The sequence below is a fragment of the Dicentrarchus labrax genome, unplaced genomic scaffold (genome assembly GCF_905237075.1).
Source record: "Dicentrarchus labrax unplaced genomic scaffold, dlabrax2021, whole genome shotgun sequence".
Taxonomy (NCBI): Eukaryota; Metazoa; Chordata; class Actinopteri; family Moronidae; genus Dicentrarchus; species Dicentrarchus labrax.
Genome location: NW_026136708.1, coordinates 22,666,870 through 22,688,918, shown reverse-complemented (window position 1 = coordinate 22,688,918; position 22,049 = coordinate 22,666,870). Strand labels below are relative to the sequence as shown.

Below are 22,049 nucleotides of genomic sequence, written 5' to 3'. Positions count from 1 at the left end.
CTGCGATTAGTGGACAAAAGCATTTAAAAAAGAATAAAATCTTTATCTAAAAACTGCTAGATGTGGTCAATTATTTGGCGTCTCCACACCATGACCGAGGGCTGATGAGCCATAATAGTTAAATTACAGGCTCAAATGAATTACGTGTTAATAAGCAAACAAAAAAAAGAGTTAAGATTGTCTTAATAAATCAGGAGAAAAATGTTACACAGCTTTATTTACTTTATTCTCCATTAGATCTGAGCATCTTAGACTCGTTTCAGTGGAGAAGTAAAGGGAGATCATAACAGTTACTGGATGTGTGCCACATATTTTGCATTGCTTCATGTGGTGAATATTAATGACAATGTCAAATGCAAAAGGGAAAACTGTTTTATTATTTATTTTCTCCACATAATACAAAGTCATTCACCAACATTTAAATGACAATAATACCCATCTGGCAAGAAAAAAAATTAAAATAAGGAGAGAACGTTTTCTTCTAAACTGCTACGGTGCAAGAAACCACTAACAGTTACAGCAATCACCCCTAAAACCACCAAAGACAATGGAAATATCAGTCTTCAGCTACATGTTGAAAGAAAGGGGAATGTTAAAGAAGGTTTTTCATACAGTAACTCAACTGCCCCCATTACTGGTCAGAATAGAGCAAACCCTCACAGTCGTTTTCTCCCTTTTAATATCCGGTCCCTTTAAATGTACCTACAGTCGAGTGAGGAAACAGCTGTGCAGCAGCTTAGTTACAGTGGTTGCACATTTGACCCAGCTACCAAGACACTTATTTTACTAACATCACACATCACAGTGCCGACAATGCTGATGATTTTAATGCCCACCTCCCTTTATTCTTCCAAAAGCTCCTCCAGTCGGCTCACCGACGCACAAATACTGATGGTCTGTTAACCGTCACAAACAATCTCATTCAAATACAGCATCTAAATCATTTCTAGTGAAGAAGCAGTGTATAGGAAAAATGTTAATTTTGCTGTAATGAAATACAGTTTTCTTGCAGGTGAGATATGGATGAAAAGAGAAACAAGTCGTGGTCTATCAAACTGAAGAAGAGCAGCATCGTGTTACAGTGTAATATAACTTTAGAACATATGACTCAGTCTTATTGTTGTATTTAACTCTACTACCTCCCCTACTAGGACTGGATATAAGAAGCCCACAGATTTCAGGAAAGGCAAGGGCAGTGTCTAACACTTATTACTCTAAATAATTTGTGCTACAAATATGCAGAACGTGGATCTATCTGCCCAGTACGGTGGCCAGCAGGGCCATTCGGATGTACATGCCGTTCTCCGCCTGCCGGAAATATGCCGCCCTCGGGTCTGTGTCCACCTCCGCACTGAGAGAGAAAACACAAAGGAAACACAAGAGAAAGTGAAATAGAGGTTAAGTTTGAGCTCATGAATGATGCACATGACTTTAATACTGCTCTCTGTAGTAGAACAGTCAATAAAAGTACATTTCAAATGGACCACAAATAAAAATCTGCTCTGGGAGAGTTGATTTCAAGTACAAATATCTCTATATCAGCATGAAATTATATTTCCAATCTACCAAAAATCCTTCCCATGACTACAGCTGCAACAATTAGTAGATTCATTGATTAGCTGATTAAAAACTATTTACGTCATTTACTAAAGCAAAAATGCTAAAATGTCCCCAGTTCTAACTTCTCAAATGTGAGGATTCATTGCTTTTCTCTGTTTTATATCATTGTAAACTGAATATCTTCGGGTTTAGGACTTATGGTCTGACAGAAGAAGCAATATGAAGACGTCACCCAGAGTTCTGGGAACTTCTGACGATCGTTAATAGAGAAAATAATCAGCAGCAGTAATAAAAATGATGCAGTCCTAGATGAGACCACTGCTGTGTTTGTCTTGTTTCAGAGGGAAAAACACTATAAAACTCTATCAAATTCACCTTTTACACAAGAATCCCTGCAGCTCTGAAAAATCAACTTGTTGGCAAAACAATCTCCCCACAGCGACGAGAGAGACCTTGTGGGGAGATTGTTTTGTCGACTGCTGTTTCCGAGGCCGAGCTCAAACTCGCAGTCTCGACTATTAAAAGTTTGAATCCATAATTCTGTCATCACTGGGAAAAAGCTATCTGAAACATCCCTTATTGTCCAATAAAATGATTTTCAAAACCTCCAAGACGAGTTTCAGCTAGTTGAGTGAGAATGTCTAATTGTGCTGATCGGATCTCACCTGATTTCATTGACTCTGGGCAGCGGATGCATCACTACCATCTTCTTTTTGGCTACAGTCATGATGTGAGGGGTGAGGATGAACTGGCCGAAACACTGAGAAAGAAAGAAAGAAAGAAAGAAACAAACAGTCACAAAGCTGATTCATATTCATATATGATTCATAGTCACCTGCTTCTACATTCAGAACTCTGAGCTTATTATCATTTTTTGAACTCTTATTTCTTCAAATGTCAGTGTGCAATTTTCCACTTTGTTTAAGGTCTGAAAGACACAGTTAAAGGGAAACAAACACTATAAAATGGGACCAAGATCAGTAGTACCAACTAAAAAAAAAGTAGATTTAGGATTTGAAAAGCGGACTTACTCTTCCAGGATGTAATTTTACATTTATTTAACAATGTCTTATGTCTATTTTTCTGCTTTAATCTGAAAAGACAAAGTGAAAGCAGCTGATAAAATTAAACATGAGTTCACTTACAGCCTTGTACTCCTCCTCAGATGCAAACCTCTCCTTCTGGATCCTCGTCATGTAGAGGACGTCGGTGTCAGGCAGAGCTTCCTCAATACTGTCAAACTCCTCCTGCAAACATGTAAAAAATGCACCAAGATAAGAGGTAAGATAAGTACAAACGTATAAAAATACAATAAAGAATTATAAAATATCAAAAGGATATAGTAGAAAAATGTAAGACTAAACTTATGTAGTTTGGTCGAACTCAGATAACTCAGATGATTGCTGTCACACTGCATTTATGTCTGAAGTACTGTTAATAAGTCCCCACCTGTTTGATGCCCTTTGAGGCCACGTAGCTGATGATCTCTGCTGGCATGTGGAGGTTCTTGGGAGCCACGTAGCGCAGCGTGATGCGGTACTGGGTCAGCAGTTTGGCGAGGGAATGAACCGTGCGACCGTGCTTCAGATCCCCGACCATAGTTATCTGACAGAAAACACGAATGAAAACATAAAAATATAAAAGAGTTCACCGACGTTGTTTGAACCAAAGTAAAACTAATGTGGGTTGAAGTGGCAGCTGGACTAACATCAAACTAAAAGCTAAAAGTTGGAGGACTGTGGAATACTACAAATTAAAAAGGATCAGGATTTAAATGTTTGTTTTAGTCTAAAATGGTCTTAGGATCCCTCACCGTCATGCCGTTGACCGTCCCCAGCTCCTCTCTGATGGTGAAGACGTCCAGCAGGGCCTGGGTTGGATGCTCCCCGACGCCGTCTCCAGCATTGATCACAGGCTTACGGCAATGACGTGATGCACTCTGAAAGAGGGAGACGAGTTACGTGAAGGTTTAAAAAGAATTGAAGATCTTCGAGAGAGAACGTCGCTGAAGCTGTGTGATTAAATGTACCAAACTCTATCACACACACACACTTTAACACTGGCTAACATATTGTTAACAGATTGGATTTTTTAAACTTTAAACACCAGTTGAATACTTACACATATACTCTAAAGATATTAAATATTTAAAGCCACCATGTCTACACAATATGCCCTTTTCCATACAACCACTAGGGGGCACCAAAGGTTATTTATTTTTATTTTTTTCTACACAAACAGGCTTTAAATTAAACTAAATTTAAAATGTACTGAATTAAGGTATTAGCAGGGACTTTTAAGCTTGATTTAATGTTGTAGTCTTCAGATCCAGAGGGACAACAATCTTGAGTTTGGGTCCAAATTATAAAAAGACTGTAAGTCTTCAGGGTTTTTGGTTCAGCTAGTAGACAGTCTGTGGATCTGAGAGCTTTACCAGAGTCATACATTGGGAGCATTTCCATGATATAACCAGATGGGAGTACATCAATAGATTTATAGACACAGATCTAAATAATCTGTCCTAAAACTAACTAGGGGCCAGCACAAGAACTTAGGAACAGATCAGATCAGGCCCTTTTATTTTAGAAAAGCCTTCACAAAAAACCCTTAACCCACCTCTACAGCTCCAGGCGTTGGGTGTCGGAGCACCAGGACGTCGGCGTAGCAGCTCATGGTCTGGACGGAGTCGGCCAGAGATTCTCCTTTTTGCGTCGACGAGGTGGATTCGCTGAAGTGGACGACAGAGCCGCCCAGACGCTGCATGGCCGCCGCGAAGGAGCTGCTGGTGCGAGTGCTGACCTCGTAGAACATGGACGCCATCACCTTACCCTGGGGAGTAAAGAACAGGGACCTATTGTTTGAGCTGGGCTTGAGACAGACAAGCACTTAAACCCAAAACCAAAATGTTGTTTAGGGCCACCAAACCCTTAATGCTTGCTCTGTTTGTTGCAGTCTCACACACATTCACAGGGACAAACAGACTTAAAAACTCTTATAATTCAACAATAAGCAGTAAGATGAACTCCTCTGGAGACCTACCTTCAGGATGTCCAGACTTCGTTCCTTCTGAACCAGCAAACGCAGAGTGTGGGCAACATTAAAAAGATGAGAGATCTGAAACAAACAAATAAATACATATTAAAAAAATGAAATAATATGCATGAAAAGTCCAAAAAGTTATTTCATATTGTTAGTTGATACAGGGCAGCTCATCAGGTAGCTTGTGACTTTGGTGTACCTGCTCTTTGCTGAACTGTCTGACGGACAGGATGTGCTGGCCCACCAGTGCGTGCAGCAGAGGAGAGGTCTGGAAGTGAGACGCCTGTCCAGCAGGTATCAGTCCTGGTCCTGACTGAGGGGACAGCAGCCTGGACAGGGGAGGAGGGTGGCTGTAACCGTCACCGGCGCCGGTTGGAGGGACCATAAACATCTCTGCAGGGAGCACAGTGCAGTGACACAAAGTACAATGCATCAGTGAAATACAGGAGTACAGAATAATACAGTTTATACAACTGTGGATGTCCCACAGCATTATGGGAGTTGTAGTACCTGGTTGGAGTCCGGGATCAGAGGAGCGGTGGATGCGAGGGGGCAGCAGGTAGCGGCTCTCTCCTGCAGATCGTCGGGGGCTGGGTGCTCTGGTCCGGACCGGGCCTTCCCGGGGAGGAGTAGGACGTGGGTGCTCCGGAGTCTAAACCAACAGAACATAACAGGAAACATGAAATCTTACAACGAATGAAAACAACGTCCACCCATTAAACAGTGGCTTTGTGTACATTTGGAGTACACAAGCAGGCTTAAGACTAGCAGTATAGATACATTACAATATATGCTTCAGTTTGTATTACTGTTATCTTTGTTTGTATTATTATTATGGATCCATTTTAAATACCCTGGGACTTTCTTTAACAGTTTCAGGAGGAGGGATCGAAGCAGACGGCCAGGTCTTCACATCTTCACCGTAACCTGGAGGTACCAACACCTGCGAGGGAAAGAACTACAGCTTTAAAACCATCACATTACATAACAGTACAAATCTTTTATTACTTTTATTGATGTAGGTTGTACATGTACTAGTAAACATTATTTATTCATTATTGAACATGTATGTGTGCGATTGCTGACCTGGCCATCGATGTAGGCCACCTCTCCTCGCAGGACCACGCGCCGGACTTTACCCTTCACCTTCATGCCCTGGAAAGGTGTCCACTTTGACTTGGTGAACTGCATGGTCTGAGGAATAACCCACTCCTGCTCCAAGTCCACCTGAAAGGCACAAAGTGTGAGCATTATTGGTCAGATTCTGTATGAAGCATAGGTTCTTACGAAACCAAACACAGGTTCTTTTCGACTGCTGACTCAAGTAATCGAGTTTGTCTGTGTACCTCCACGTAGGTGTTCTCCTGGACAGGCAGGTTGAAGATCTTGCGTGGGTTGTCATAAAGACGTCTGATGATATCATCCAGAGTAAGACGTCCATCACCCACAGCGGTCAGCAGCAATGGCAGCATCGTTTCCAGGCCGGGGTAACCCGGAGGAGGACGCTCGCTGTTCTTCTCCTCTACAGAGTGGGGAGCTAACAACACAACACAAATCACTTCAGGACTAAAAAAATGATCGATCGAACCTTCGCTTTAACTAATGGATTCATTATCAGACTGGTTTCTGAGGTTCTGTGTGGCTGCTGACCGTGGTCTGTGGCGAAGCAGTCAATGATGTCCAGGTTTTCCCACAGGGCCTCCATGTCCTCGTGTGTTCCCAGCATGGGTCGGACTTGCGCTCGTCCGTCGCCGATCTCTGCCACGTTTTCCTCGCAAAGGAAGAGGTGATGAGGCGCCACCTCACATGTGACCTGAATGCCCTTCTGCTTCGCTGCTCTGATGATCAGGATCTGAAAAACAAGGAGGTAAGAAGATTAATAATACAAAAACCTTAACCATTTTTACTTCACCATTTAATATATATATATTTCTATAAAAGTTGTTTAACAAAGTGTAAAATAAAAATAATAAACAGTGTTTTACCTCCTCCTTCTTGGCCACGTGGCAGATGTGGACTGGTCGCTGGTAGAGCTGAGCCACCATGAGGATTGCAGCCACCGTCTGCTTCTCAGCGTGAGCAACGATGGGCATCTGCTTGGGCCACTTCTCAAAGTGCTTCATTCAAAAACCAGACAGTTATAGTTTAGTTTAGTGTGCACAGTGGGACATAGAGGCAAAAGTCTTCCACTGGTCTCCTGCAAGCATTAGTCAACACCAGTGAAGTGTCCTAATGGTGATTAGATGGAAAGAACACAATAAATAAATAAACTAACCAAGGAATTAAAAAGTATTTACACACAACATAATATAATAATCAGTTCTAATCAAACTCGACTACAGTTGGTTTGTTAAAAGGAAGAGAGTTTTAAAAACACACTGCGCCTCAGCCCACCTCCATCCAGAGAGAGACGTTGTCCATCTTGAGGGTGGAGTACGTGTCGTTCAGGTACATCTTCAGGCCGGCGGCCTGGCTAGCGATGGACGGCAGGACGGCGGCGTTGTCTGAAGCGGCGCCCACATACAGGGCGTAGTCGCACCGGCAGCCCGCTTTGGCCAGCTGATGATACAACATAGCACAGGATTTATTTATTTGATTTTACTTCAGTAACTCAAAACTTCTGTATTTACCAGGACCGGGCAGATGAGTCCTGATTAACCTGACAGAAACAAACAGGAAAGATCTGAGCGTACCTTCTGTACCAGCGCCAGAGTGCTGGCGTCGGTGATGGCAGGGGAAGTATTGGGCATCGCACACACCATGGTCACTCCTCCCGCCAGAGCAGCTGCCGTACCGGAGGAGAAGTCCTCCTTGTGTGTGGCTCCAGGCTCCCGTAGGTGAACATGCACATCGATCAGACCTAAGAATCAATCACAGAACACAAATATTCTATTTATTACTCAATTGATCACATGCGGGATAGAACTTTTACACTGGATATAAAAGTTACCTGGTTATTCATATCCCCGTTTACATACGTTTATATTCACAAAACAGACACTGGAGATTTAAACAATCTAGTAATGATCAGGATATTAGAGTGCATAAGAACACACACAGGGATTAGATGGTGAATTGAATGGTAGTTGTTCCATTCAATACCAGTATTGGAGGATTTGGGGATTTTTGTCTGTGTACCAATCCAATACTGTTTAATTTATTAGCCCCAATGTTATTTATTAATTCACAATTTTCAGCCTGGCAATATAAGTTAATTAAAAGCTGCACAGCTTCGTACTTTAAAAGGTTATCTATTGTAGTGCTGTCTAATTAGTTTCCCTGCTACAAATGACTTGACATTGTGAAAGTCCAAGCACCCACAATCAGAACAGAGCAACACTTCAGTCGATTAAGAGTCGCCTCTGCTGCTCGCAGTGACTCACCAGGCAGACGGACCAGCGTCTGGGATGTCATGCTGTCAACGTGAGTCTTCACTGGTGGAGTCCTACCGATCTGACGAAGAGCCTGAAAACACACGGATTCATTACGTTGCCGACTGTAGGTGTATGTATGTTTTCAAGCAGCTTTTGCAGGACTAATAATCAAAAACACAAACTTATTTCTGACCTGCACAAACAGCTTGGTGCACTTGATGTCGATGATGAGCGGGACAGAGTAGTCGATGGCCATGCGTCTCGTCCTGTAGCCTTTGGTGACGAAGGAGGAGAGCCTGCGACCGCCGCTGTTCCTCATGGAGAGGTTGATGACCAGGTCGAAGTGGTTTTCCTCCAAGTAGTTCATGATGCTGCGCTGCTTCTCTTTATTGGGACACTCGCTGTCGTCCTCCTCGAACGGCCAGTCCACCGCTGTCACCTGAAACAGGAAGTTAGACCAAAAAAAAAAAAGCTCAGAAGAGACACAATATTTTGGTGTAATGTAGTACAACACTGGCAATCAGAAATAAGCCTTTTTTAACAGCAACTAGCATCAAGTATACATCATTCTGCTGTTGAGTCTGGGTATCATCTTCGACCAGCATATGACATTTGACCTTCATGTCACAAACTGGTCCAGTCCCTGTTTCCTGCAGCTACGAAATAGAGCAAAAATCAAAAGTTTCCTGTCCTCCAGTGATCTGGAACAATTAATTCACACCTTCATTTTCTCCCGTCTAGATTACTGTAACTCTACACGTGCCTCAGTCAGGCTTCCTTAAATCGTTTACAGTTAGTACAAAATGCAGCCGCCAGACTTTTAACCAGAACCAGTCGCCGGTCCCACATTACTCCTGTCCTTGCATCCCTTCATTGGCTTCCTGTAAAATTCAGAATCAACTATAAGATCTTACTGATTACACATAAGGCACTTCATGACCTTGCCCCCAGTTACATTTCAGATCTCCTTGTTCCTCATTCCACTCCTCGGCCACTCCGCTCCTCAAATCTCGGCCTTTTATCCGTTCCACGCTCTAACTGTAAATCTAAAGGTGACCGTGCCTTCGCTGTTCTAGCCCCAACATTGTGGAATAGTCTTCCCCAATCACTTAGATTCACTGAATCTGTGGACTGTTTTAAGCGGCTGCTCAAAACCCTCCTCTACAGTCCTTTTTATAGATCTCCCTGTTTGTTTTCTCTTCTGTCGTGTCTCTTTTAATTTATCCCTCCCTTTTGTTTTATCTTCCTTTGTTTGTTTTTACATGCTCTCTATGTTTGTGTTTGTAATGTTTTATTTATTTGTTGTTTGGAAAGCACTTTGGATCTCTGTGTCACAAAACTTTCCAAAAACCTAGCAGACATGTACATTGCAGGACAAAAACTAAAAAACTGAGGTTTGTTAAACCAGAGATCCTCAGTTTTACCCCTTCAGTACTAATGTGCATTATTACACACGTGTCAATACAATAAATCTCGATTACCTGACTTACCAGCATACTTTTCTGCTATTAAGTGTCAACTGTTTGTGTAATGAAACCTATATTTTCAGTTACCTTGACTCCATGTTCTGTGTAGAAATCTGCGGTACCCAGACTGGCGTACAGGTCATAACCCATAGACTCCAGAGCCTGCACGGTGGGCAGCAGCTCGCTCTTGTTCTGTAATCGCACAAAACATCAGAAAACAAAACGGTAAGATCAATAATATCATTTTAATTGAAAGAGTTGGATTAATACAAATAATGGATCACTCTTTTTTTAAATCTGAATATAATAATCTATCAAGCTTCATACTTCTTACTAGAGTCTGGTTAAAAAGGTAATTAATTTACTTTAAATGTAATATTTATTGTATATATTATTATATACATAAAGAATTCTTAACTTTCTTGCAGTCGACTATTCAAGATTAATACTCAATTTCATGTTTTACTGTTAGTTATTGTGTTATATATTTGCCTTTGATTTATGATGTTGGGTGTAATGGTGATACTTTAACTGTTTTAATTACTATAGATATGGACCCAAGGAAGAGTAGTTGTTGCCAAGGAAACAGCTAATGTTGATTCATATAAACCATAAGCAATAACAGTTCAAATAAATTCAGTGGTTGAGTCTTGTTAGGAATTTATTTGAGTAGAAATTGTTTATTTTCTGGTTCGAAGATGAAGCCCTTAAGCATTCTTATCGAGGCCATACTATCATGTAACAGATTTCCACATGGCTCGATGGCCTTAAGAACCATCTGTGAATCGCAGTGCAGGACTGCAAATGTACTGTAATGTCCCACTGTTGGTGCATTCTCCAGCGTTTCAGCTGCCAGCTGGATCAGCTGAATACAACATTCACATCTGCCAAATCACCAACTCTTGGCTCGGAGAAATTCATCAGTAAATCCCAGATTTAAAGAGTGTTTAATATTTATGTCAGTCACGTCCTGCGAGTACCTTAAAGCTGCCAATGGAGAGCAGAATGTTCTTTTTGGGGATCTTGAAGCCCGTGGAGAGCATGGCTTTGAGGTAAGCCTCATATCTGTTCTCCCCGAAACAGGCCACCTCACCAGTGCTGGTCATCTCCACCCCGAGCACCACGTCAGCCCCGGCCAGCCGAGAGAATGAAAACTGAGGAACCTGCAGGACATGTGTCATATGGTTAAGGAGGACTACACGACACACAGCAATTGAGGCTTTCTCAAATTTAAGTGAAAAAAAAGTTTCTATAAAAGTCGCTATAGATCCCTAACAAGTGAAAAACACTTGGGTTGAATTGGCTTAGTTACCTTGACTCCTACAATCCCTTTTCCCCTCATTAGGCCCAACGGCTCCACGTCCTCCCCAACAATGGCCTGAGTTGCCAGGGCAACCATGTCCACGCCCAGGGTCTTGGATATGAAGGGGAAGGAGCGGGAGACTCGGACGTTGCACTCGATCACCTTCAGTTGGTCGTCCTGGTGGAAAAAGCACAACATCACAGTGTTAGATAGCTGATATGAACAGGGGGGAAAACAAATTACTTTTACTTTATGTTTCTTTTTCTTTTTGTGACCTCTTGTTTTTAAATTTCAGATTAGACCAAATATATAAACAAAAAAAAGGTATCATTAGTTTCTGACTCTGAAACTAATAATGGAAGTGGGAAAAACTGTCAATTTCCCCCAAACTACTGTATCTCTAATCAAATCACACATTTACACTATTCTATGTCATCTCCTTTTGATAGATAATATAATAAATAATGTAATATTTTTTATTCACTGAGCCTCCCCTGAAACTCTTGGGAGCCTCCGACTTAAAACAAAATCTGTGGTAAACATTTTAGGTCCGTTTCTGGGTCTGATTCTCACCTTGGCAATCAGCTGCAGGTTGAAAGGTCCGGTGACCTGCAGCTCCTGGCCGATGGCGTGGACGATCATCTTGATCCTCTCCATCGTCTTCTGATTGAGATCCTGGGGTGGCGTCACCAGTGTGGCATCCCCAGAGTGAACGCCGGCGTTCTCCACGTGTTCGCACACCGCGATGGCCATCACTACCCCGTCACAGGCTACGGCGTCCACGTCTATCTCCTGGAAAATATATTGCAGACATGTTGAACTCCACTGTCACACAGAGCCTTTCGGAGCTCAACTTCAAACTGCTGCAAGTCTTTTTCTCTAACCTTGGCCTCCTGTATGAATTTGGAGATGACAACAGGGTATTCCTTGGACACAGCTACGGCGCTACTCAGGTATTTCTCGAGGTCGCTGTCAGTGTAGGCAACGTTCATGGCCGCTCCGCTGAGAACGTAGGAGGGACGAACCAGGCAGGGATAACCCACAGTCTCACAAAACTTCATAGCAGACTGCAGAGAACAAAGAAATGGAAGATAGATGTGAGGATTAAGAAATATTTTGTTAAAAACACAAACTTGTCTTCCCAAATCAAACGCAGAAAAAGATCACAAACGAAACGATACATAACAATCTTTTCACTCTCCAAAAGGTTTTCTGTCAATATTTGGCATCAGAATCATTGATTTTTTTATACATTTTCAAACACATTCTGGTATAAACACAGTCGGTTGTACCTCAGTGTCGGAGAGCTCCTTCCACTGTGGCTGGCTGATTCCGATGGTGTCCAGCATTCTGGAGAACTTGAACCTGTTCTCGGCAGAGTCGATGAACTCGGGGGAGGTTCCCAAGATGCGGCACTGCTGGCGGTGCAGCGACATGGCGATGTTGTTGGGCAGCTGGCCTCCCATAGAGAGGATCACTCCCTCTGGGTTTTCCCTCTCATAGATATCCATCACCACCTGAGATATGTGCAGGACACTTATTAACCTCAAAAGTATTATTAGTAAAACTATTATAAAGCTCATAATAGGCTTTTTATTGAGTGTGTGTCTCCACAAGGCCTTAATTCTGCTCTATGGCTGCAGTCTGTATTGTTATTGTAACAGAACCATGAACTGTGTCCCAAACAATTTCTATTAAGTTAAAACTCATTATTAATGTTTAGTTTATTAGTTAGTGGACAAAACGCTTACCTCGAAGGAGATCTCATCGAAGTAGAGGCGGTCACACATGTCGTAGTCTGTGCTGACGGTCTCTGGGTTGTAGTTCACCATGATGGTCTTATAACCCATCTGCAATACAACATTGTTTAAAAAGCCACATGCAGGTTATGCGTCATATTATTTTCATAACATTTTATTTAACACACAAAATACAGACAACACACAGGAGATACATAAACAATAAAAATCAATACTGCCGCATGACTTCAATTAAGAAGATTTTTAAACTGTAGATGAAATAGACATTTTAAACAGAGAGGTGGAGTTGATTAAGAAGACGTGTTAGCAAATGGAATAAAAGTTAATTCAAAACCCTTTTTTAAATGTATTTTAACTTTAATCACAATTTTATAGACAACTTTTTATATTCAAAAAAGTTTAAAAACTCCCCTTTACTTCCATTTCAGTCATTAACGTGCAAAAACATCGAGCTTAAACTTAAATCAACAATCTGCAGTGTTATGAGATCGTGGAGGACTTACCTTCCTGAGCTCTGTGATGCATCCGACTGCACACCAATCAAATTCCACGCTGCTGCCGATGCGGTAAACCCCTGAGCCGATCACCATGACGTGCTGATCGTTGAAGTGCAGGTCGTTCTCGGTGCCGTGGTAGGTTAAGTACAGGTAGTTTGTGTGGGCGGGCCATTCGGCCGCTACCGTGTCAATCTGCTTCACTACAGGTATGATGGACCAATCGTGACGCAGCTTTCTCACCACGAGCTCTGTGCTGTAGGAGGGACACAGAAACACAAAGGGAAATAAGGCTTGACAATAGGAGGAGAAAACAAACTTCAGACCATCAATTGAGTGTGAAAACAAACTGATGTAATGTAAATATAAATATCATTTTGTAGTCTTTGCTGTTTCATATCACTCCAAGAGAAGTGCAAATTATATATAGAAACGCAAGAGTAGGTTAGAAATCATTGTAAATAAAAAAGGAAGCCTTTACATAAATCAGTGTTTCAGTTCGCCAGACCAGGAGCAGGAAATTCATTCTCCAGCATTTTCTCTCTCTCTGGTGTTGAAATTAATTTGTGATGCCAGCACACTGCAACGGCTAAAAATAATCAGGTAATGTGACCGCAGGCCCATATTGTCTTTCCCACTCACCTCTGCACAGCTAGTGCTATCTGCTTGTCTGAGAAGCCCAGCTGCTTGGCCTTTCGCATCACCTCTGGTGGCATGGCACTCTCATCCTGGTGGGAAGAACAAAGTTAGCAAGAAAAATCAAGAAGAAACTGCCGCTGATGTTTAAAATGATTGAATCATTCTTACCTGGTTGTACGTCTCCATCAGTCGCTCGTGGTCGGTTATGTTCTTCATCTTGTGCAGGAACCAGCGGTCGATCTTGGTGAGCTCGTACAGCTGGTCCACCGTGTAACCGGCTCTGAAGGCCGACGCCAAAACAAAGATGCGCTTATCTGTAGGAGTCTGCAACTCCTGGTGAGCAGAGAGGGGCAACAGAGCAAGGCATGATAACTGAGATACATAACTGGGCAAGTAATTTAACAACTGACATTTGACACAGTAACATTCAATGAAAGATTTCTCTCAGTAAGGACCCAGTAAAGCTTGCATCAACAAGGTATCATTACAAGGTGTTAACTACCTTACAGTGTACAGCATACTGGCACATTAGCACCATCTTCTGGTTCAGTTTAAAACCTAACAGCAGCTGTGATGCTGCACCACGTTAATGCTACCAGTCACTTGTGATTTTGTGGCTTTTTCTTATGGGTGTGGCACATTTCCCGCCATAAATGTCAGATTTTAGGGCATTCTTCACTGCAGTCTTTGTTAGAAATTTTAAGAACAAGTCAACAGTCGTCAACAAAAGGCTTTTGAACATTTTCTGGTCACTTATAACGTACGCCAAGGCTCATTCAGGATGTGTTTTAAAGTGCAGGTATGAGAAAAAACATGTTTAAATAATGCTTTTCTCTAAAAGGCAAACATATGTATTAAACAGGGTCTCTTCACACACACTTCCTACCTCACCATACCGGTATGACTCACTGGTGACGACTGAATGGGTGATTTAATATTATGTAGATAATGGACTCTGAACAACTCACAGCAGGGTCAAGGACATGAGGACTACATGTATGCAGCAGTGGCAGTTTAACAGTGACTTACAATACTCCAGTTCCAACTTACAAACATAAAAAACAAATCAAAAAAGTTGGGTACAAACTTTTAATTACCTTTTCAGAGACGGGCTTGATGGTGTGGTCAAAGCCAACACAGTTCTCATCCACCATCCTCAGAGCTTTCTGGAAGGCCTCCTCAAAGCTACGGCCAATAGCCATCACCTCGCCTGTCAAGAAATGTACGGGTGAAGATCTGCTTCTTGCCACTGTTGCCTCTGAGCTAATGCAGTTTTATAAATGGCAGGCTATGGTTAAGACTTCTCTTCCTACCAACACTCTTCATGGAGCTGCCAATCTTGGTGGAAACCCTGAGGAACTTGCTCAGATCCCAGCGAGGCACCTTCACAACACAGTAATCCAAGCTGGGCTCAAAGTTCGCTGTAGTCGAGTTGGTAACGGAGTTCCTGCAGAAAATCCATTGACAGGTTTTTCTTACTGAATCACACCATTACAAAAATGTTTATGGGATTTAAGCTCCCAGACTCAGTAGCTCATTGCAGGGATGGCTATCATCATAAGTTTTTGTATACTGCTGATACAATTCCAAATTTTTTCTGGATATTAACACATACTTCTGTACAGGAGGTAAAGTTTGAGGACATTGCACGTTCAATATTTACGTTTCATCTGTTATCCTTAAAGTGAGAGGACGTACTTGAGTTGTGGCAGCGGGATCCCCAGGCCAAGTTTAGCAGCTACATAGGCCAGAGGATAACCTGTCGCCTTGCTGGCCAGGGCCGAACTCCGTGACAGACGGGCATTCACCTCAATGATGTAGTACTGCAAAACATCAAAACACAGAGGTTATAACAGAATCTGTAAGTGTTGGTACTTCTATCCGGGTGGGAACTAGTATGGACACCGTTCATACCTGTTCAGACTCAGGGTTAAGAGCGTACTGGATGTTACACTCTCCCACGATGCCGAGGTGCCTGATGACTTTGATGGCCGTGTTCCTCAGCATGTTGTATTCGTGGTCGTTAAGCGTCTGACTGGGCGCCACAACGATGGATTCTCCGGTATGGATGCCCAGAGGGTCAATATTCTCCATATTACACACCTGAACAGGAAGAACTAATCAAGTCTCACGTACAATAAGATATCAATGCTACGTTAAATGCAATTACTTTTGACACAATGGTGTAGCAAACTACCATTTTAAAGTTCAGGAATATTACATTTAACCTTTAAAAAGTGCTGCTTCGTTGTTTGTCCGTCTGTTCTTTACTCACAGTGATACAGTTGTCGTAAGCATCGCGGACCACCTCGTACTCGATCTCCTTCCAGCCTTTCAGGGATTTGTCCACCAGTACCTGGGAGGTGTGGGCGAAGGCTGATGTCACCAGAGAGGTTAGCTCCTCTCTATTGTTGGCGAAGCCCGAGCCCAGACCACCGAGAGCGAACGCCGACCGAACCAGAACAGGGTAGCCTAGACGTTCTGCAGCTGCCACTGCCTGTAATGAAGTTTAAGAGTTTAAGATACATTCAGACACATAAAAGAGAAAAATATATGGCTAATGAACCTGGGCAGCTTTGTTTTCCCTCACCTGCTCTACAGACAGCGCTGCTTCACTGGGAGCGACATGCTCATTGATCTCTTCCATTTTCTCCACAAAGATCTTCCGGTCTTCAGTCATCTCGATGGAGGCCACCGGCGTTCCCAGAACCTTAACTTTATACTTCTCCAGGACGCCCAGCTTGGTCAGCTCCACGCCGCAGTTCAGAGCGGTCTGACCGCCAAAGGTCAGCAGCACGCCGTCGGGACGTTCATTCTTTATCACCTGAGAGTGGAAAAAGTGGGGAGACACTCAACATTGATACCACGGGGGAAACAAATATTGTAAGAACCTGAATGTGTTAATAAAATGTGAAAATTGTCTTTGAAATGTTACTCCTGATCAGCTTTGACACCCAGAAACATCTGTGTGTCAGATTAAACCTAATTAGAAAAGCTCTACAAGTCAATAAAAACTTTTTATTGTAGTACTGACTACTGATTTACTTTCATTTACTTTCCAGGACCCTGTCTAGGAGTTTTATAACCCCGGTATGTACACATATTGTCTCTTATCAGTCAGCACATTGAGTGAAGGGAGTTTATCCGTACCTGGGTGACATACTCCGCTGTGATCGGCAGGAAGTAGACTTTGTCAGCCAGGCCCTTGGAGGTCTGGACGGTGGCAATGTTGGGGTTGATCAGCACAGTCTGGATATTCTCTTCCTTGAGAGCCTTAATAGCCTGGAAAACAGAACAAATTAACATCAGCAAGTAATAATGGGCTTCTTCAACAATAAAATCTGGTGGTCAGCTTTAAAATCTTAAAGGAAGTGGAGTGAAAGGTGGCTAGAGTCATGTTCTTTGTAGTAACTTTATGGTTATATGTTGCTCATACAGCATTACTGAAGTATTTTGCAGTCAAACAGTTGCACTAAACCCCCAGAAGTCCAGCATGATTAACCTCCCCTCACACTCCTCATTTACCCTGCACCCGAAAGAGTATCTGCACTCCTCTTGCCAGAAGGTAGACCACACAGACCTGAGAGCCGGAGTAGTCGAACTCCCCAGCCTGGCCAATGGACAGTCCTCCAGAGCCCAGGATGAGGACCTTCCTGGGTCGGAGCACCTCTTCAGGCTTTGTGAAACCCGGGTAGGTAAGGTGGTCCAGTAGACGCTGCTTCACTGGAAAACAAAAAAAAAAAACACACGAAAAGCATTTTCATTTAGTTTCCATTCAAGGAATTTATGTAATGTCTCTTTTTCTATTAAAACACGTCATCTGGCCTGAGAAATAATGTGTTTTACCCAAAAAGGTGAAGTAAAAACACTGAAATTAGTACCAGATTTGGTAGCGTTGCCCTCTTTGTGGTCTTTCACGGTGTCAAGGAAGACATCAAACAGGCCGACCAGGTCTGTGGGTCCAGCCATGTGCTCTGGGTGGAACTGAACACTGAAGAAATGCATCACAAAAGAATTTAAATCACATTGTTTTATTCACATCAACTAAATTCTGGCATTTCTGGTGTGCGTTATCAAGTCCTCAGGAGTGACTGAGCCTGTTACCTGAACAGGGGTTGCGTGTTGTGTACGATGCCCTCGTTGGTATGATCATTGGCGTTGGTGAAGAGGACGTCCCAGTCCTTCGGCAGGGTGTCGGGGTCGACGGCGAACCCGTGGTTTTGACTGGTGATGAAGCAGCGCTCTGTTCCCTTGTGGATGCATGGCTGGTTGTGGCCACGGTTCCCGTACCTGAGAGACAGGAGAAATAAGATAGTTGGGGCTGGACAGACATGTTGATAATGTGCTTTTATACAAAAATAGTATCTGATCTAGTTGGTGTTGTTCACCCTTAATCCTAATTGTTACACACTGGACCTTTAATGTAATCCAGCTACATTTAGATGGGGCTTTGGACTTCCAGGTAAAGAGAAAACATGTACTGTAACACTGACACAACTACAGTTTCTTACAAGGACATGGATATTTCCCCCTGTGAACTATCTGTATTTTGAATTTCCCTGGAATCCCACAATCCAACAATCCCCTTGTCTGTTCGAGATGCCAGCCACATTCCAGCAGGGTAACAGAAACATTCGCTGCCCATTGTGACCTTCACGTCGGGCCTGATAAAGCTCCCCTCAGTGGAGTCTCAGGGGAAAGAAAACCTCCCTAACCCCCGCAGATGTGGCTGTGGAGCGCAGTACAGCAAAGGAGAGCCGACCGCCTCGTCTTGCATGCTACGGCTTGTTTGTTTAGTCTTTTTCATAACAATGACGATCAGGCCGACAACCTCACTGCTCATTCAGGAGCAGCCCAGACTGCTGAGAACAGCAAAAACCTGCAGTTCACATCACTACTCTCCCAAAGAAAGTGTGTGTGGGCATGGACGTCTGTGTTTCTAGCGAGTGTATAAAAAGAGGTTTTTGAAGAGGTTCCCTGGTTCAGGTCACTGAGGGCGCATTTCTGTCTTTGTCCTGTTCCAAAAGTCTCCTATAAGCCTGCTCCAGATGGGAGGGTATATAAATTACATCAAATTGAACACTTTGCACATTTAAAAGGCATTTTTGTGTCAATAGAAAACCAATTTATTGACTGATTTCAGCACTCTGTGAAATGAAAATGAGATGAAAGAGATGAGAATTAAACTGTTGAACCCTGAATGTGAATGATAAAACTGTAATCGGTTAATAGCCATTAAGATTTTGATCAATCAAGAATACAAAATACACAACACAAGAAAGTCGGAGTGAGAATCTGCAGTTTTAAACCTTTTGAATGTACATTACTTTGGTGCAGGTGCTCAAGTTTGCGGTACTAACTTCATCTTGTAGGTCTTCGATCCGATGACTAAAGAGAGCAGCTGGTGTCCGAGGCAAATGCCGAAAACCGGCTTGGGGCGTTCGACGCAGACCACCTTCCTCACGTTGCTGATGGTGGTCTGACAGAACTGGGGATCCCCGGGGCCGTTACTGATGAACAAACCATCAAAATCTACAAAAAAGGACAACAAAATGCTGGTTTTACCACTGAAGAATTCAGATGAGGGATAATTTAAAAAGGAAAAAACCTCCCATAGGTGTTCAATTCATCAATGACCCCTTGTGTTCTGAATGAAAGCATACGTATTTGTGGTGTTTCTCATTCTTTCAGGTTGTTCCTTTTATTTGTGAACTGTCTGGAGACTAATTTCCGGTACTTTATTGTCTAACTAAACTCCTTTATCACAAAGACATTGGCTGAACATTAATGAGAAAACCTTTCTGCTACTTGTACTCGTCCTACTTCTTTTAACATAAGCACAGTTTTCCTTGAAACAAACACAAGCATAGTCCCACATTTTGCTTATACGTTCTCCAAAAAAAAGGTAAAAACCTGCCATAATTATCGCTGACATCTTTCAAACCACCTCAAACAAACTGATCCCTGAGTGTTGTGCCCCAGTCAAACAGTTTTCTGCTCTACGTCTGGGAGTGTGTGACGGACCTGTGCTGTCCAACGGGTGGTCCCAGGGAACGACAGTCACACGAGCTCCTCTCTGAGCCAGGCAGCGGATCTGGTTGTATTTGATGCCGCAGTCCACCACCGTGATTCGCAGACTACCGCTGGGGTTGAACACTCTGGGCTCCTGGAGAAGTAATAAACGAGGTGAAACAAATAGGACTGTTTGCTGTATTGTTTACATGTATTCAGACAGAAATAATCGAATTAATCTTTACTTCTAACCTGTGCGGGCTAGTTCCTAGTTTAGTTATGAGGTCTAATATCAAGCATTGATATCTTGGTAAGAAATTAACATAAAGTCTAAATAATCTTAATAAATTCAGGATTTTTTATTTTTAAAAAAAGGTTATTAAGCATGTGGGTGGGTTACCTTCATGGAGACCTCCTGGACCAGGTTCCTCTTGTCCGGGTTATCAAAGGGGATACTGTCCTCAGGAGTCCCGTCCACGACCAGCTTCCCCAACATGGTGCCCTTCTCTCGGATCTTTTTGGTGAGACGGCGAGTGTCGATGCCTGGAGAACAATCAATAATAATAATAATAATAAATCATAATAAAATAAATAAAGCTTGCAAGTATCTGATAGTTTTATACATTTTTATATATCAGGTGCCAAATTGTGATTTAGCAGCCATTTCAAATTCAAATGTAAAGATTTAACTTATTCCCCATTAACATTATTATTATGAGTTTATTTAAAGTTAGATTTTCTGACCTTGTAATCCGGGAATGCCTTGCTCTTTGAGCCACTGGTCCAGTGACTTGACTGAACTCCAGTGACTGGGACTCTCCGACAGCTCTCCGATGATCAGAGCCGCAGCGTGGATCTTCGACGACTCAAACCACTGACAACAAAAACACAATAAAAACACGTCACAAAGGAATATTATCTTTCATTAAATCTTAATTCAAGGCCTCTACTGCTATACAACAAACGGTTTAAGTTTGCCCACCTTGCTCAGTCCAAAGTCTCCGTCTTCGTCCTTTGGTACGCCATAGTTACCGACCAGAGGGTAAGTGAGGGTGAGCAGCTGGCAGCGGTAGGATGGGTCAGTGAGAGCCTCGGGGTAGCCCACCATGCCCGTCTGAAACACTGAACATACCATATATTCATCAGTACATGGCCCAGTCTTTAACAACAGCTGGATTTTTTGTTATTATAACAAGTATTTATAAGTCACTGATATCAATATTCAGCGTTCAGGTGCTGGAGTAAACAATTTGCTTGACATAAACTTCACTAAAAGCAGTAACTGTTGACTTTTGAAGTGTTGATTCAGGTTTATTGTCACCTTAAATGACTCCCACCACTGATCTACCGGTGGTTACGTAATAAAACTGGCTTTGGATTATGTCATCCAGATGTGAGGTGCTCCACTAAACCCACCAGCAGAGATACATTCCATTCTACTGTGTGTACTTCGTCCCGCCAAACCACGCTCAAAATCCCATCACTTTTACTGCTGCCTTGCTCAACGGCGCCAGTAAACGCACCACAGAGCAAAGTCTGCCTTTGAATAAAAATCAATAGTGCCTAATCTTTAATTCGGCACTATTGCCACACGTTGATTTGCGTTTATTACAACACAGCTCAACTTTTTTTAAAAAGCTAGTTAGTGCCATACCTCCATTTCTAGCTATACATTCATCCAAAAACAATGAGGAAAACAAACCAGGTTTGGTAAAGAGGCGAGCACAGTTATAAAGATGTTGGGTGATTTATCTATATAAGAAAGATCATGTGGCACATGCGCAACTGACAACGTTAGTTCCCCCCCCCCCCACCTATAATTGACAGATATCTGAATGGAGTTTGGTTGGGAACACGCTTTTACAACTCCAAGAGCATCGTGGCACATTTAAATGAAGTTTAACTCACCAACTTCTCCCGACACTGACACATCTGCCCCGAACAGGAGGCCCCTGAACGCCGTCCCGTCCTCTAGGATCAACGCTGCCATCTTTTTGTTTGTTTGTTTGTTTGTTTGTTTGTTTTGTTTTGTTTAAAGTCACGAAGAGCTAATGCTAACTGCAGTAGACTGATTCAGTAGTAGTGATGAACCTCCGGTCTCCACGTGAAACTCACGCCGCGCGGAGAGGGAGGAGGAGGAGGAGGAGGAGGGGTGATGAAGATGAGACTTAGCGGGGGGGAATAACTACCAGATTTGTCCCCCGCCCTCTCGCCGTACCGAGCAGATCTCTGTCAGCCTTTATCGATCCGGACGGAACGATGTGGTTAAAAAAATAAAAGCGAGTTTTAATGAGGTGTTTTCCCGGTTTTAGTCGGACCCGCAGCCCGGCCGGTAAGTTTACGCAGTGACACACCGCACTTCCGCCGACAGATTTCAAAATAAAAGCCACACTTTTTTTAGT

General features: G+C 42.8%; 1 protein-coding gene across 1 annotated transcript; it reads right to left on the bottom strand.

Annotated features, from left to right (window-relative positions):
• Window positions 1-354: 354 nt before the first annotated feature.
• Window positions 355-21,988, bottom strand: cad (carbamoyl-phosphate synthetase 2, aspartate transcarbamylase, and dihydroorotase). Its single transcript, XM_051408863.1, has 44 exons — window positions 21,556-21,988; window positions 20,630-20,769; window positions 20,392-20,521; window positions 20,048-20,190; window positions 19,660-19,801; window positions 18,996-19,167; window positions 17,740-17,925; window positions 17,517-17,626; window positions 17,216-17,358; window positions 16,786-16,917; window positions 16,226-16,459; window positions 15,911-16,132; window positions 15,550-15,738; window positions 15,334-15,458; window positions 14,949-15,082; window positions 14,733-14,845; window positions 13,804-13,968; window positions 13,639-13,724; window positions 13,006-13,252; window positions 12,494-12,592; window positions 12,035-12,259; window positions 11,627-11,809; window positions 11,316-11,534; window positions 10,752-10,919; window positions 10,420-10,602; window positions 9,527-9,631; window positions 8,167-8,412; window positions 7,983-8,064; window positions 7,293-7,459; window positions 6,994-7,158; window positions 6,585-6,716; window positions 6,250-6,451; window positions 5,946-6,136; window positions 5,686-5,826; window positions 5,453-5,542; window positions 5,110-5,251; window positions 4,799-4,992; window positions 4,600-4,674; window positions 4,177-4,389; window positions 3,374-3,499; window positions 3,010-3,165; window positions 2,706-2,807; window positions 2,226-2,320; window positions 355-1,351 (listed from the first exon to the last, which is right to left on the bottom strand). Exons 1-44 carry the CDS (start codon window positions 21,635-21,637, stop codon window positions 1,252-1,254), a joined length of 6,696 nt encoding a protein of 2,231 aa, XP_051264823.1. The 5' UTR covers window positions 21,638-21,988; the 3' UTR covers window positions 355-1,251.
• Between the last annotated feature and the right edge of the window lie 61 nt (window positions 21,989-22,049).